The sequence below is a fragment of the Carlito syrichta genome, unplaced genomic scaffold (assembly GCF_000164805.1).
Source record: "Carlito syrichta isolate Samal-C Ts95f unplaced genomic scaffold, Tarsius_syrichta-2.0.1 Scaffold314302, whole genome shotgun sequence".
Classification (NCBI taxonomy): Eukaryota; Metazoa; Chordata; class Mammalia; order Primates; family Tarsiidae; genus Carlito; species Carlito syrichta.
Genome location: NW_007258398.1, coordinates 110,130 through 124,135, shown reverse-complemented (window position 1 = coordinate 124,135; position 14,006 = coordinate 110,130). Strand labels below are relative to the sequence as shown.

General features: G+C 39.3%; 1 protein-coding gene and 1 pseudogene across 2 annotated transcripts in view; one reads left to right on the top strand and one right to left on the bottom strand.

The window, feature by feature from the left end:
• The window catches only part of GTF2A2 (general transcription factor IIA subunit 2), a 16,887-nt gene extending 11,423 nt beyond the window's left edge, over positions 1-5,464 (top strand). For both annotated transcript variants that reach the window (XM_021719204.1, XM_008071384.2), the window contains exons 4-5: positions 1,643-1,769; positions 5,166-5,464. In XM_021719204.1, coding sequence (XP_021574879.1) covers positions 1,643-1,769; positions 5,166-5,191 — 153 coding nt within the window. In that variant the 3' untranslated portion in view covers positions 5,192-5,464. The remainder of the gene's footprint in view (positions 1-1,642; positions 1,770-5,165) is intronic.
• Positions 5,465-12,078: 6,614 nt separating this feature from the next.
• On the bottom strand, positions 12,079-12,596 carry LOC103273917 (annotated as a pseudogene).
• Between the last annotated feature and the right edge of the window lie 1,410 nt (positions 12,597-14,006).

Sequence of the window (14,006 nt, the reverse complement as noted above, 5' to 3'; positions counted from 1 at the left end):
CCTCAGCCTTCCAGGTAGCCGGAATTACAGGCGTGCACTACCACACCCGGCTAATTTTTTGATTTATTGTAGAGATGAGGTCTTGCTGCCCAGGCGGGTCTCGAACCCGCGGGCTCAGGTAATCCACTCACCTCAGCCTCCCAAAGGCGTGGGATTACAGGCTAAGCCACCCAGCCCAGCTAAGTCTCTTCATTTCTCTTGATCTCCTTGCTACTGCTGTAGTGAAGCCACTTTCACCTCTCTGGTTCACCATAGCTTCATCAGCTTCTTAGCCGATCTCCTTTCCTTCAGTCTTACTCCTCTTTAAGGCACTCTTCGTGTCATCACCAAAACTGCACATCTGGCTACACAGCCCCTCTGCCTATGGTCCTTCCATGGCCGCCCAGTATGCTAGGATGTGGCACAGGTTTTCCAAGGTCTCCATGCTCTCCTTCCCCTTGGGACTTCCTGACACTTTCTGTTTTCTGGAATCTGCTATCCCTTCAAAATGTTTGTCTTCCTTTCCGTTGTCCCAGCTCTCCCTTGACTGACTCTTCCTTTGTAAGAGAAGCTTCCTCTGCCTTGTGCCCTTCATACCACTGGGTGCCCCTGTTGTACTCCGATCGAACCCAGTAGCCACTCTTACCCTTTCAGAGCACTGTTATAGTATGTATTGACTTCTCTGATGATCTCCCTGCTACACTCAGTTCCTTGATGGCAAAGACTAGCCCATATCGTTTTATCCTCAGGGCCCAGCATAGTCCAGAACACAGTAATTACTTGTGTTTATTAAATTCATTAATTTATTTGTAGCCATCATCATAGCCTCAATCATTCTCATTAGATAAAAACATTGAGTCTGAATCCAGTGTTTGCTATTATAGTAAATATTGCAGGGAGCATTTTTGTGCTTGATGCTTTGTTTTTCTGAATTGAGGATTTAGTCATTCAGATGTTCTGTTGCATAGTAAATTTCATATGTGATTGTATGTGTGCTTGTGTATATATCTCAGATTTTGATTGTATCCTCTTGGTGCCTATCCTTGACTTTTAACACACTCCTTTAAAACATTTCCTTTTGATGCTCAAGTGTATATTCCTGCTTCTAAAAACAAACAAACCAAAAAAATTATTAATTAGAAGAATATAAGTTGCATAGGACAGTAAATGTGTAGTCTTAGTAGTTAATACAGTAATACATCACAGTATTACTAAGTCACAGTATTAAAATTAATTTAGTGTTTCTATAATATCTCTGCTTTGATACGTTTGGAGAACACAAAATATGTAGCTATTGAAGGGTATTTACATAAAAATTTGAGTGAACTTTCACAATGTGGCCACAGGAGGGCAGTAGAAATGCAAGTTCAGGTTTTCATTCAGAGTTTCTTCATGTATCAGGTAAGTAATTTGTAGACACTTACAGGGCTGAAAATTGTCTGCTCACTAAAATAGTTTTGAACTCTTCCCGTAGCAATTTTATCTAGTTTTGTTTTTAAGGAAATAGGATTAAAATTAAGGAAAATCTTAAGCAAGCTATGCATTAAACGTACTATTTTAACAATTATGTACTTGGTAGCTAATTTCTCTTAAATTGCTTTGAAAAAAGATGTGAGGGGGAAAAATGACTTTTCATGGTATGTCTAAATGTTTTGTTTTAAAGGGCTCTCTAAATACGTACAGATTCTGCGATAATGTGTGGACTTTTGTATTGAATGATGTTGAATTCAGAGAGGTGACAGAACTTATTAAAGTGGATAAAGTGAAAATTGTAGCCTGTGATGGTAAAAGTAAGTGTTTGCCTAATTACTGTGAAAGCAAAGCTACTTGAAATCTTGTTTTTATGAGCCTTTAGAAAATCTTCATCTGTATGGAAAGCCTAAGGGGAACATGGCCAAATGATATACTCCCAGATAGAGACCTGGCACCTGTCTTAGCTAGATCTGAATTATAGATCTCAAGCAGTCCTCTTACTGACTTTAGGTATATATATTTCTGTTAACACATAGACTACTCAGAGTGAATTTGTGTGAGGAAGAAAATATGGAAGTTAATGAGCTTTTCTTCCCTGTTTCAGTTGCAAATTTTAAGTGTTTATCAGGCTTTTCTCAGACACCTTTTTCTTTAAAGAAGTATTATTTGATTTTGACAATTTATCCTTTGAGTTCTATATTGCTGGATACCTATACCTTTTCTGTTTTAAAAGTTACTTTTAAAAAGATTCTTATTCCCTGTAAGCCCCCTTGCAGTCATAATGGTAAGTATCCATTTCTCTAATCTGTTACTTCTGTGTAGGTGAGTTTTCCACACCAAACCTAGGAATTCATTCAGGCCCTTAAATATTTCAACATCTCTGCCTCTGCATCTCTGTCCTGTTTCATGATTGGTATTTCCTCATTACTAATTGTATTTTAAGTGTATTCTCACCTTTACTTTACAATCTGAACTGTGTTTAGAGCAGCTGTTCCTGAAATTAAATAGAAAAGATAACCACTGCCATCTCCAAGAATGGGAGTTGTGAAAAGCAAGAGAAAGAGAAATGTAGAAAATAATACCCTCCATTTCTCTGGTTATAGGTTGGGTCTCTTTGTTTTATATATTTTGGATTTCCAAAGAAATAATATAATCACTGAAAAAATATCAAGAATGCAAAAAAGCACATGGAAGAAAAACATTATTTGTAACACTACCTGGTGATGGTATTATCATCACTTTTCACTCTTAATATTTTATTATATGTAACCTAGTCTTTACTTATGTATATATTTTTACAGTAATGTATGTATGCATGTAGACATTTGTAAATATGTTATTTTTCACGTGTTAACTGTTTTCTTAAGTCTGATTTTTAATGGCTGCATAAAATTATACCTTTAGCCTTTTTTTAAGAAGTAGTCTTGCTCGGGCCGGGCACAGTGGCACAAACCTGTAATCCCAGCACTTTGGGAGGCTGAGGCAAGAGGATTGCCTAAGCTTAGGGGTTCGAGACCAGCCTGGGCAACTTGATGAGACTTCATTTCTACAATAAATCAAAAAATAAGCTGGGTGTGGTAGCGCGCACCTGTAGTTCCAGCTACTTGGAAGGCTGAGGGAGAAGGATCACCTGAGCCCAGGAGGGTGAGGCTACAGTTGCCATGAACATGTCACTGCACTCAAGCCTGGGTGACAGAGTGAGACTCTAACTCAAGGGAAAAAAAAAAAGAAAGAAAAGAAATAGTTTCTTCCAGATGTCAGAAAGACTCTGAACCTAGCAATGTTATAATGACTTGTACCATTTAGAGGGTTCACTAACCAGTCTAAGAACCTGAGGCATAGTTGACTTACAGTCAACTGATACGTCTTTTTTGTCATTACAGCAAGGAACAATGCTGTTTTATTTTTTATTCTTTTAATTCCTGTGAAGGTGATGCTATTTATTGGAACACAAGATAATAAAATTTCTGTATTTGAGATCATTTATAATTTTTTTCATATTTTTTCTTGTCACTTAAGTTAATAGTGTCTTCATAACCCTTAGGTTTTTATTAGACTGTAGAATTTGGGCCTTAATTTATAATTAAGTGAGTAAATGATATACATCGGTACTGTTTAATGGAGCTTTCTATAATGAAGAATGTTCTATGTTTGCATTTTCCATTAGCCATCCATGGCTATTGAGTACCTGAAATGGAGGTGGGGCAGCTGAGGATTTAATATTTTCATTTTATTAGTTAATTTGAATGAATTTAAATTTAGGCAGCTATATATGGCTAACCAGTGGTTACCATGTTGGATAACAGAGATGTAGATTAGTAAATTGCCAATCATTCATTTGAACCTTAACTAAGAACAAAAAAAAGAAAAGAGAGCATCTGAAAAAACTTCTTATCATCAGAAAGTCCATGTAAAGGTATGCATTTTACCTATAGACGCTCCTGTCTGGCAGTCCATAGAGATGCTACTTTTATTAATACTTAAAGAAACAAGATGATTTGTTTTCCAAACTTCAGCAGGTAAGAAGTAGCAAATCAAACTTGATTGCAGTAGTTTCTGAGGAGCTTTCCCCACTGAATAGTACAATGTAATAACTAATCTTCAACAAAAATATTGTTGAGGCCTTAAGAAAAACTTAGATTGTGTTCCACTGACTCTATATCTGCTGAAAAGAATGCAATCTTAGAACATTTTCTTTACAAAATTAAAATATAAATGGTTTGACACTTACAGATAGAGGTATGTTTAAGTAATTAAACTCCTGGATGATGCCAGATAAGTGAGGTGCACTGTAAAGTCCATTTTATTTTATTTTATTTTATTTTTTTGAGTGGGAGTCTCACTCTTTCGCCCAGACTGGAGTGCAGTGGCCGCTCCCTGCCACCGCAGCCTCGACCTGCTGGACTCCGGCAATCCTTCTGCCTCAGCCTTCCGAGTAGCCGGAATTACAGGCGTGCGCTACCACGCCCAGCTAATTTTTTGATTTATTGTAGAGATGAGGTCTCGCCTGCCCAGGCGGGTCTCAAACCCGCGGGCTCAGGCAATCCACTCACCTCAGCCTCTCAAAGATGCGGGAGTCCATTTTATTCTAAAAGCATTCTGAAATAAAGTTGAGTTCCTAATACAGGCACATAGAAAAAGTGGTAACAGCTAGGATCTACCTGTGATGGTGAAAGAAGTGTCTGCTTAACTGATCTGTTTCTCACCAGGAACTATTTTGACAAATTACCCTCTGATTATATGTTATGGCCCTTTGTGATTTAAAATGGGGACAGTGGAAGACTTGAAAAGAAACATGGTTACAGCCCTAAACCAGGGAGGGCAAGGGCAGGTGAAGACTCCAGACTTGACCTGCATGCAGCCTACTTGTGTAGTTAACCCTTACTTGTACCCACATCTCTATAATAAAATAAAATGTTAAAATGTGGTTATATAACATGTGAACCAAACATAGCTCAAATTGGTCTTTAATCTAGCATAAATACAGAGAACTAAGCATCATCTTTTTATCTACCTTAAAAGGACAATTATTGAAGCCCTCAATTTATTTTCATAGTCAGCTTCCCTCTTCAATTTTGCCTTCTGTTCTTTCCCACTCCTCAATTCACCATTACCATTAGCCCTGTTTTATTTTTTTCAACATATTCTTAAAATACTTAAATTTAAAATTAAATTGCTCCTTGAATTTACCCTTTCTCTCCTCTGTTTCCTAGATACTGGCTCCAATACTACAGAATGAATAGAAAATGGTGGCTTTTGTATGCCATCTTCTGTTATTATTCATCACTTTTTGAAGAGAAGCATAGAAGAGACTTTTTTGAATTTATTCTAGCATTGCAGAAATGACTATACTGCTATACCAGACAGTTCCCATAGAAAGAAGCTGATAACTCTGTAGCCTCTTGCATTACCTTTATTATACAGCATGAAAAAACATAACTTTTTTTAATGACAGATCAAAAGTTGTTGCCTTCCTGAGAACATTCTTTAATAAACTCATTTTAAAACTCGGTGTGAGTAGTGACTGGTGAAGCTATTAAGCCAGCAGTATGAAGAGGTTAAGTACATGCATTTTCTAATTGCCTTTGCAAGGAACATGGTGCTCTTTCAAAATTTCAATAAAATCATGCTAAAGTTTTTTAGAGACAGGGTTTCACTATGTTGCCCAGGCTGGTCTCAAACTCCTGTCCTCAAGCATTCCCCCCACTTTAGCCTCCCAAAGTGCTGGGATCACAGCCTAAAGTCCTGTTAGTTTGTCAGTTGTAACTTCACCTAATGAAAACACCCACAGGAGCAAAAGCACATTCTGGGTGGAACTTTACTAAGAAAATGACTTAAGTACAAAACCAAGGGTAATCATTGGTGTGCAAAACACAAGTGCAATTTGATTAGGACAAGTTATACAATCAGCAAAAACAAAACTAAAAAATCTAAACGTAAAATTGTTCCTGCATGACAGATAAATTATGTCTTGAGTTAGCCATACTGATCCAAGTTTCATACATTTTTCAGTTTTCCACATCTTACTAGTTTACTTAGGCTTTCAATAAAAAATCCTATCTGACATTTGATTCATATCGTTGGGTCCTTAAAGGAAAAAAAAGTTCCCCTTGTTTGTCAATCCAGGACTATATCATTAAGAATGTGGTGTTTAGGCTGGGTGTGGTGGCTTATGCCTATAATCCCAGCAGTTTGGGAGGCCGAGGTGAGAAGATTGCCTGAGCTCATGGGTTTGAGACCAGCCTGGGTAACTTGGTGAGACCTCATCTCTACAGTAAAATAAAATAATAAATCAGCTGGGCATGGTGGCGCATACCTGTAGTTCCAGCTACTTGGAAGGCTGAGGCAGGATTGCCTGAGACCAGAAGGTCGAGGTTGCAGTGGCCGTGAGCATGGCAGTGCACTCCAGCCTGGGTGACAAAGTGAGACTGACAAAAAAAAAAAAGAATGGTGTTTCTAGGCTGTCAGAATGTCAGACACCAAGCAGCTGAATGACGGATTTAGCAGCTGACTAGAGATTAATCAAGACCAACTATTTTGAATAAAGACATGGCCCACATCATTTTGTAAGAGTAGGCTTCCTGGCCAGGCTCGGTGACTCAGCCTGTGTATCCCAGCACGTTGGGAAGCCGAGGTGAATTGATTGCCTGAGCCGGTGGGTTCAAGACCAGCCCAGGCAACTTGGTGAGACCTCGGCTCTCCAATAAACCAGAAAAATTAGCTGGGTGTGGTAGCGCATGCCTTTAGTTCTGGCTACTTGGAAGACTGAAGTGGAAGGATCGCCAGAGCCCAGCAGGTTGACCCTGGGTGGCCTTGCATGTGCTGCTGCATTCCAGTCTGGGTGACAGACTCCAACTTAAAAAAAAAAAAGGCTTCCTGACAGCTGCATCCTGGGTCCCATACTGGTAATTAGCGTGGAAAACCTAGGACTTTTACTACATTTCATCCGTGGAAACCAGTTTTTACATTTGTGTTAGCCACCATACATACACACTTCTGCCGCTGCCTGGGGACGGGGTGAGCTGCAGAAGTCAAAGTGTCACTTTCTCCTGTCCTAATTCTTTGCGTTAGTGTCACATGACCGACACAGGAACCACAGCGTGTCTTCTAATCTCACCATGATGTTACTCAGGCTACTGGAACAGGTCGCAGCAAGAACTTCCATCACTTCCCTCCCAGCTGGCCACAGGCTCAGTGATCCTAGTGAGTTACCTGTTGCTGTTGAAGAAAAAATCCATTAATGCATCTACTATCAGGACTCAGTGAAAAAGCGGATAGAGTCAGTCCCCTCTAGATATACAGCCACCTGTTTTGATACTCAGCAGAAAAAGAGTCCTTGGGTTTAAGGCCAGTCTGGTGGTTGACTTGTTTATTGTGATCTACCTACCTTTGGCCAATTGAGGAAAAAGTAAATATTTTATTTCTTGTCAGATAATCAGTGTTATAACATGTTGCTGTGTTGCCTTCGGTTTTGTCCATCACAAGTTGCTACTAATGGTAAAATTATGAAATTTTAAAATATGTACATATATTTGAAATTGTATATACATATATGTAGTGTGGTTTCATATATATATGAATCAACTGGAGAGGCAGTTATTTGTGCATAGTTATAAAATTTGGATTGAAATGGAAAATAGTTGATTTTGTACAGTGAGAGCAGATTATAGGAGGCCTTGAAAGCTGGGCAGGGAAATTTTCATGGGGACTTTAATGGTCTTTGAGGATGGGAGACACATGAAACAAAGCTGAAATATGCAGGAAAGATAAAGAGTATCCAGGCAGGAGTCAAAATTAGTCTGACTTAGGGAAGTAATTGTAGAATGAGAAGGTCCCCAGATGAGAGAAATTTCACTGAAAAATCATTAGTGCCTGCGGTTCAGATTAACATACATATGAACATTTGTCAGGACCTACTGGCTAGAATGCTATCTCATCATCACATGAGGTTCACAGGTCAGAAACTTTCAGTTGAATGGAACTTCAAAGATAATCCAATGAATTCAACCTTCTCATTCAGAGCATAAGAAAATTAAGACTCAGAAGTTCACCTTTCCAAGACCACAAATCCAATCAGGAAGAAAACTGAGTATAAAACCTCAAAAGCTATAAAACTAAAATACATGGAAATATAAGCTGTCCTTTAAGCGTTGTTAATTATTTAAGCATCTTTAAATATCTCCCTGCAACTACTCACTCAGGAGCACACTATATGCAGCTAAGAGAACCAAGTGTATCAAAATCAATGCTTACTACAAAAGAGAAAACTTTTTAAGAGACAGGGTCTCACTCTGTCATCCGGGCTGGAGTGCAGTGGCATGATCATAGCCCACTGAAACCTTGAATTCCTGGGCTCAAACAATCCATCTGCCTCAGTCTCTTGAGTACCTGAGACCATACCTCATGCAGCCACACCTGCCTAATTTTATTTTTTGTAGAGGTGAGGTCTCACTATGTTGCCCAGGCTGGTTGCAAACTCCTTGCCTCAAGCGGTCCTCTCACCTCAGCCTCCCATTATTATGAACATTTTTAAAGGAAATGACATAATGTCTAGCACTTCAAAAATAATTAGGGGTAGGGAGGTGGATATCAATAAAACTGACCATGCATTGATAGCTGTTAAAGTTCAGTAATAGGTAACTGGGATTCATTGTATTCCTATCTCATCATTTGAATACATGTTTATATTTTTCTTAAAAGATTTTTTTTTTAAGTCAATGCCTGCAATGCGCAGCATTCAGCCTAAAATATTATATCTGGGGCTTGCTTTCTCTGTCCATGTTATCTTAATACCAAGGCGTGTAAGTCCTATATAGCAGTCTCATAACTGTTTCAGCTGCTCTGAACAATGACTTGCCACCTCTGTGATGTCTTCCAGGAGCCTCCAGAATGAATTTATAGCTTGTGTTTAGTCAGTCCGTTCTAAAATGCCCTCTAATTTGGTGAAAACGCATCCTTTTTTTTTTTTAAATGCACCCATAGTAATAGAGTCTCATTTTCCTAGTATATAGATAGGTAGACTCTGCATGGAGTTCAGGGCAAGGCATTTTACCTTACAAGAGGGGTATAGGAACTTGGGAACATGCAGCCAACTAATTTAATGGGATTAGCTCAAAAGAGCATTGTGTAGAAAAATGATCAATAGTATCGCTTGAATGTCCCAACACTTCTCTGATTCTGTGAACTTCCTAAAATTCTGTTCCAAGGGAAAAAAGCCTTTAAAAACTGGTTCTTTTGCCAGTGAACAGAAATGTGAAAGTGTCCTTTCTACTTCTGGGGACACAGGCAGCACTGATCCTTTGGTCATGTCAAAGGATGAACACAGGTGCTCTAAACGTTTCTCCTCCTTGCCTCGACCCCAGTATGAAGACACTCTGCAGATTTCCACATCTAGTCATGCCAGGGAAGAAAGATGGGATTTAATTTCCTTCCAATAACAACTGGGAAATAAATTAAATATATGAAACAAATGTTTGGGGACCACAGCCAGCATAGGACTGTAATCCCTGGGAAAGGAGAAGGCCAGGAGAGCCCTATCATCACCCTAGCTCAACATGGAGGCAATATCCAAACTGCAGGGAAAGGAACCCCTAACAGAGCCTAGCAGCCTCACTGAGTTTAGGGAAGCTGAGGCAGTTGGAAATTCCAGAGCAGATTTCCAGAAAGAAGAGTGCTGTGGAGAAAGAAAAAAAATCTTCCAGAATCTACAGTGTTCCTCTAGTGTCTTTACTGAGTACTTGGCTACACATAAGCAGAATGATCTCTACAAGACCAGGCAAAATGGGGAGTTAAAGCAATTCCCAAAGCTCATGTAGGGTGGGGAGCCAGAGTGAAGAGTTCTCAGTAATTACCCAAGACATTAAATAGAGACCCTGAGGGATGATACCTTAGTTGTAGGCATAAAATATTCCCAGAGTGAAGGCGACTTTAATCAAAACTCACCCTAGCAATGTTGAAAATAGGATTCAGGGGAGAGAAAACTTTTCTACAAATAGCTGTCAAAATGAAGTCCAACACAAGTCCAACACAAGTAAATCCAGATCCCCAATAACTTAACAGTCATGATATCCTACATCTAATAAAAAATGACTGGACGTGCTAAGAAGCAGAAAAATGTGAGTGACTAAGTCCATGAGAACAGACACAGAAATGACAGGGCTAATAGCACGGGCAGACAAGGATGGCAAAACAGCTATTTTTTACAAGGACTTAAAACAATGAGAAGAATAAAAATGTGTTTCAAGTAGTCAAGCAAAACTTCTAGGATGAAAAATGCAATGTATGATAAGAAAATTTTACCAGATAAATGACAGATTAGACTCTACAGTAGAAAAGATCAGTGAAATTGAAGATACAGCAATGAACTTTATCCAAGATATAGCACAGAAAGAATGTGACTGGAGAAAATAAAGAACAGAGCTTCAGAGACATGTAGAATCATATCAAGTGGCCATGTATGCTATCTATTTGTAGTGGGTACAGAAAAAAATGAGGAAACAATGGCCAAATTTTAACTCTAAGCAGAATAACCACAGTACATCCTAACCTAATTGTTGAAAAATAGTGATAAAGAGAAATTTTAAAACCATCAGAGGTAAAAGACACTTTACATCCATGAAACAAAGATAACAATTGCAGAATTTTTTTTAAAGCTATGCAGCTAGAAGACATAAACAAAATCTTAAAAGTATCGAGGGTCACCTCCCACCCTTAAGATGACTACTATCAAAAAAAAAGAGGAAGAAGAGTTGTCGGTGACCAGCACTGACCAAGGGCGGGTTAGGACCCGCACCGGAGAATCAGGAGACGGCGAGAAGACCACTTGGAGGCAGTTCTTCTGGGAACAGTCTGATCAGGACTGGAGCCAAATTTTATTCAGACTCCTTCCAACTTATATACCATTTTCTATACCCTCCAGCAGTGTGATAATCACTTACTGGGGGCGTACAAGTTCCGTTCTTTACAAACTGCATCACAAGACCACCATGAGATCTGCAATTTCCAAGCAAACAATTCGAACTCCATGATGTCTGTCGTGCTTACATTAAGGTCACAGGTGCACAATTTCAATACAAATCGTTCAAAGTGTTTTCCATAATGTTCAATGAATCAGTCATATTATACTCTTTGTTCTAAACCCTGATTAATACAAAAAAACTTTTCTGAGTTAACTCTAGGTTCAATCCATGTTCACTGACTCCAAATATTTTTAGCGATTAATATTATCAACTTAACACTATACTATAATCTATAAGTTTAGTTAAATGACTTAACTGTCAGTTATACTATTATCCTATTACGATTTAACGTAATGCCTTATAACTCAGTTAAAACTTATTCTTAAACTACAAAACTTTACTATAATTCATATGTTTCATATATCTAAACTTTAATTTTTATATGATCTAGTTATTGGACTTTAATACTATGCTATATCCTATTAAGCTAATACCTTATCGTTAATTCTTTTATAAATCGTATAGTAACTATTACACTTGAATAATGTAGCAAAAGGAAACAAAACAGCAAGCATAGATTTACGCAGCTATGAGTGTATATGTATATATTTTATCCTAACAAGTCTACTCTAAAAATCAAATAGTAGCTGTTACACTCTTGAACAAGGAAATGCAGGGCTGCCAAGATGGCGGCCATGGGCTGAAGCAGACAGAGTTTCGGTAATTAACGAAACAAAAGAAAACGTTCTGCCTGGCTAGGAGCAGGGTGACAAAACTATCATGGTAATTTAGTTTCTAATCTTAGCCCTAGGGGAAACAGCTTTCGGGAACAAGAGCTGACTACCCAGTCTACCAGGAAATAGAAGTTTAAAAATATCTAGAAAGAAGTAAAACTTAGAAAGAAGTAAAACTTAGAAAGTAAAACTTTCCATCAGGTGTATTGAGATTTACTTATAAGTTTTACTGCCATGTATGCACACTGGTCACTAATCACACGCCAATATTATAGGTATAACTGATATCCTATGTCAGAGGCGATCTTCCAGATGGGCCTTTACAGGCCTCAGCCATGTAGCTATAGATGTTGGCTCCCAACAAAGAGTGTTGGTAAGGATGTAGAAAAACTGAAATTCTTGTACACTTTTTTTTGGTTGCAGTTTTTATGGTTTTATTTAAACAAAACATGTACATGAGCTGTCTGTTCATTTTCTTCACTGCGCAGCCTGGCATTAGGATTGGTGACTCTGATGGCCAGCTGGGCTGCTCTTTCTACAATGGCTTTGCGGTTCTTGGAGGAAACGTATGAGCAGTCTCAGCACAATAAGTTTGTTGCACTTCAGCAGCACTTCCAGCTCCTTGACATTTTGGACCAGGAACTTCCGGAAGCCACTAGGTGGCATGTGCTTTGTTTTCTTCTTGCTCCCGCAACCAGTGTTGGGCATCAAGATCCAGCCGTTGAATCTTCTGTGCACCCTGTTGTCAATATCTCTGGGCTTCTGCCAGTTACGTTTAATCTTGACATATTGGTCTGACTGGTGCCGGGTGAACTTCTTGGTCCTCTTTTTGACGATCTTGGGTTTCACCAGGGGTCTGAGGGCAGCCATGATGCCAGGGAGGAGATGGCAGCCACCTCGGTAGGTAAGATGGTGTCTCAGCTATGGAAAACAGTATGGTGGTTCCTCAGAAAATTAGAAATAAAATTACCACATGATCCAACAATTCCACTTCTGGGGATAAACCTAAAAGAATTGAAAGCAGGGGCTCAATTATTTGTACAGCTATGTTCATAGAAGCATTGTTCACAATAGACAAAATGTGGAAGCAACCCAAATGTCTATCAGCGGCTGAATGAAGAAACAAAATGTGGTATATACATAGAATATAATATTACTCCACTTAAAAAGAAAATAAAATCTGCTACATTTTGCAGCACAGAGGTACCTTGAGGACACTATGCTAAGTGAGAGAAGCCAGACACAAAAAGACAAATACTGTATGATTCTGCTTATATGAGGTCCCCAGAGTGGCCAAATTTACAAAGAAAGTGGTTGCTAGGGGAGGAGGGAGAGGGAAATGTAGAGGAGGCAGTTGTTTAATGGGTTTAGAGTTTCAGTTTTGAAAGACAAAAAGTGTTCTAGAGATTGGTTGCACAACAAGACAAATGAACATAACACTACTGAACTGTACACTTAAATTGGTAAATTTCAGTTTATGTATATCTTACTACAATTTGTTTCACCTTCCAAAGTGCTGAAATCTGCTGTCCTCTCCTTGCCTTTCCCTCATCTGTCTGTTCTACTCAAGTCCTACCATCTCCAAGAAACCTTCCTCCCCCTTTCTATGTCCCATGTTTCTCAACCTTCCCTGTACCACTCCAGCTAGCACTGAATTATCTAAGTAGGACCTTTGAGGAAAAGAACTATGTCTTTCGCTTGTGGGAGGAGGGAGTGCCTGTAGTGCCTATCACAGAGGAAGCGTAGCAGGCAGTGCCTAATCAGGGAAATACAAGGCATACTAAATACTTCAAATTAGGAATTTAATATAGGGAATTTGTTACAAAGTGTTCAAAGGGCCGTAGGAGTGAAAGAAGAAAGATAAATTTAAAGAATAGGAACTGGCCAGGCGTGGTAGCTCAAGTCTGTAATCCCAGCACTTTGGGAGGCTGAGGCGAGGGGATTGCCTGAGTTCAGGGGTTCAAGACCAACCTGGGTAACTAGGTGAGACCTCATCTCTACAGTAAATAAAAAAATAAGCTGGTGTGGTAGCACGCGCCTGTAGTTCCAGCTACTTGGAAGGCTGAGGCAGAAGGATAGACTGAGTCCAACAGGTTGAGGCTGAGGTGGCCGTGAGCATGCCATGGCACTTTAGTCTGGGCAACAGAGTGAGACTCTGACTCAAAAAAAGATTAGGAACTATAGGAAGCAGCTAACATCCTTGATGCTGGAGAGAGCACAAAGGAAACAGTATGACCCAGAGCTCACACCCACGATGCCACTGAGGCTGCTACCGTTGAACAAGTTGCATGGTGACATGCCAGCTGGGCTACACTAGCCTCTTACAGCTGCCACTGTGCGGCTGCCATCATTGCTCGTGCTG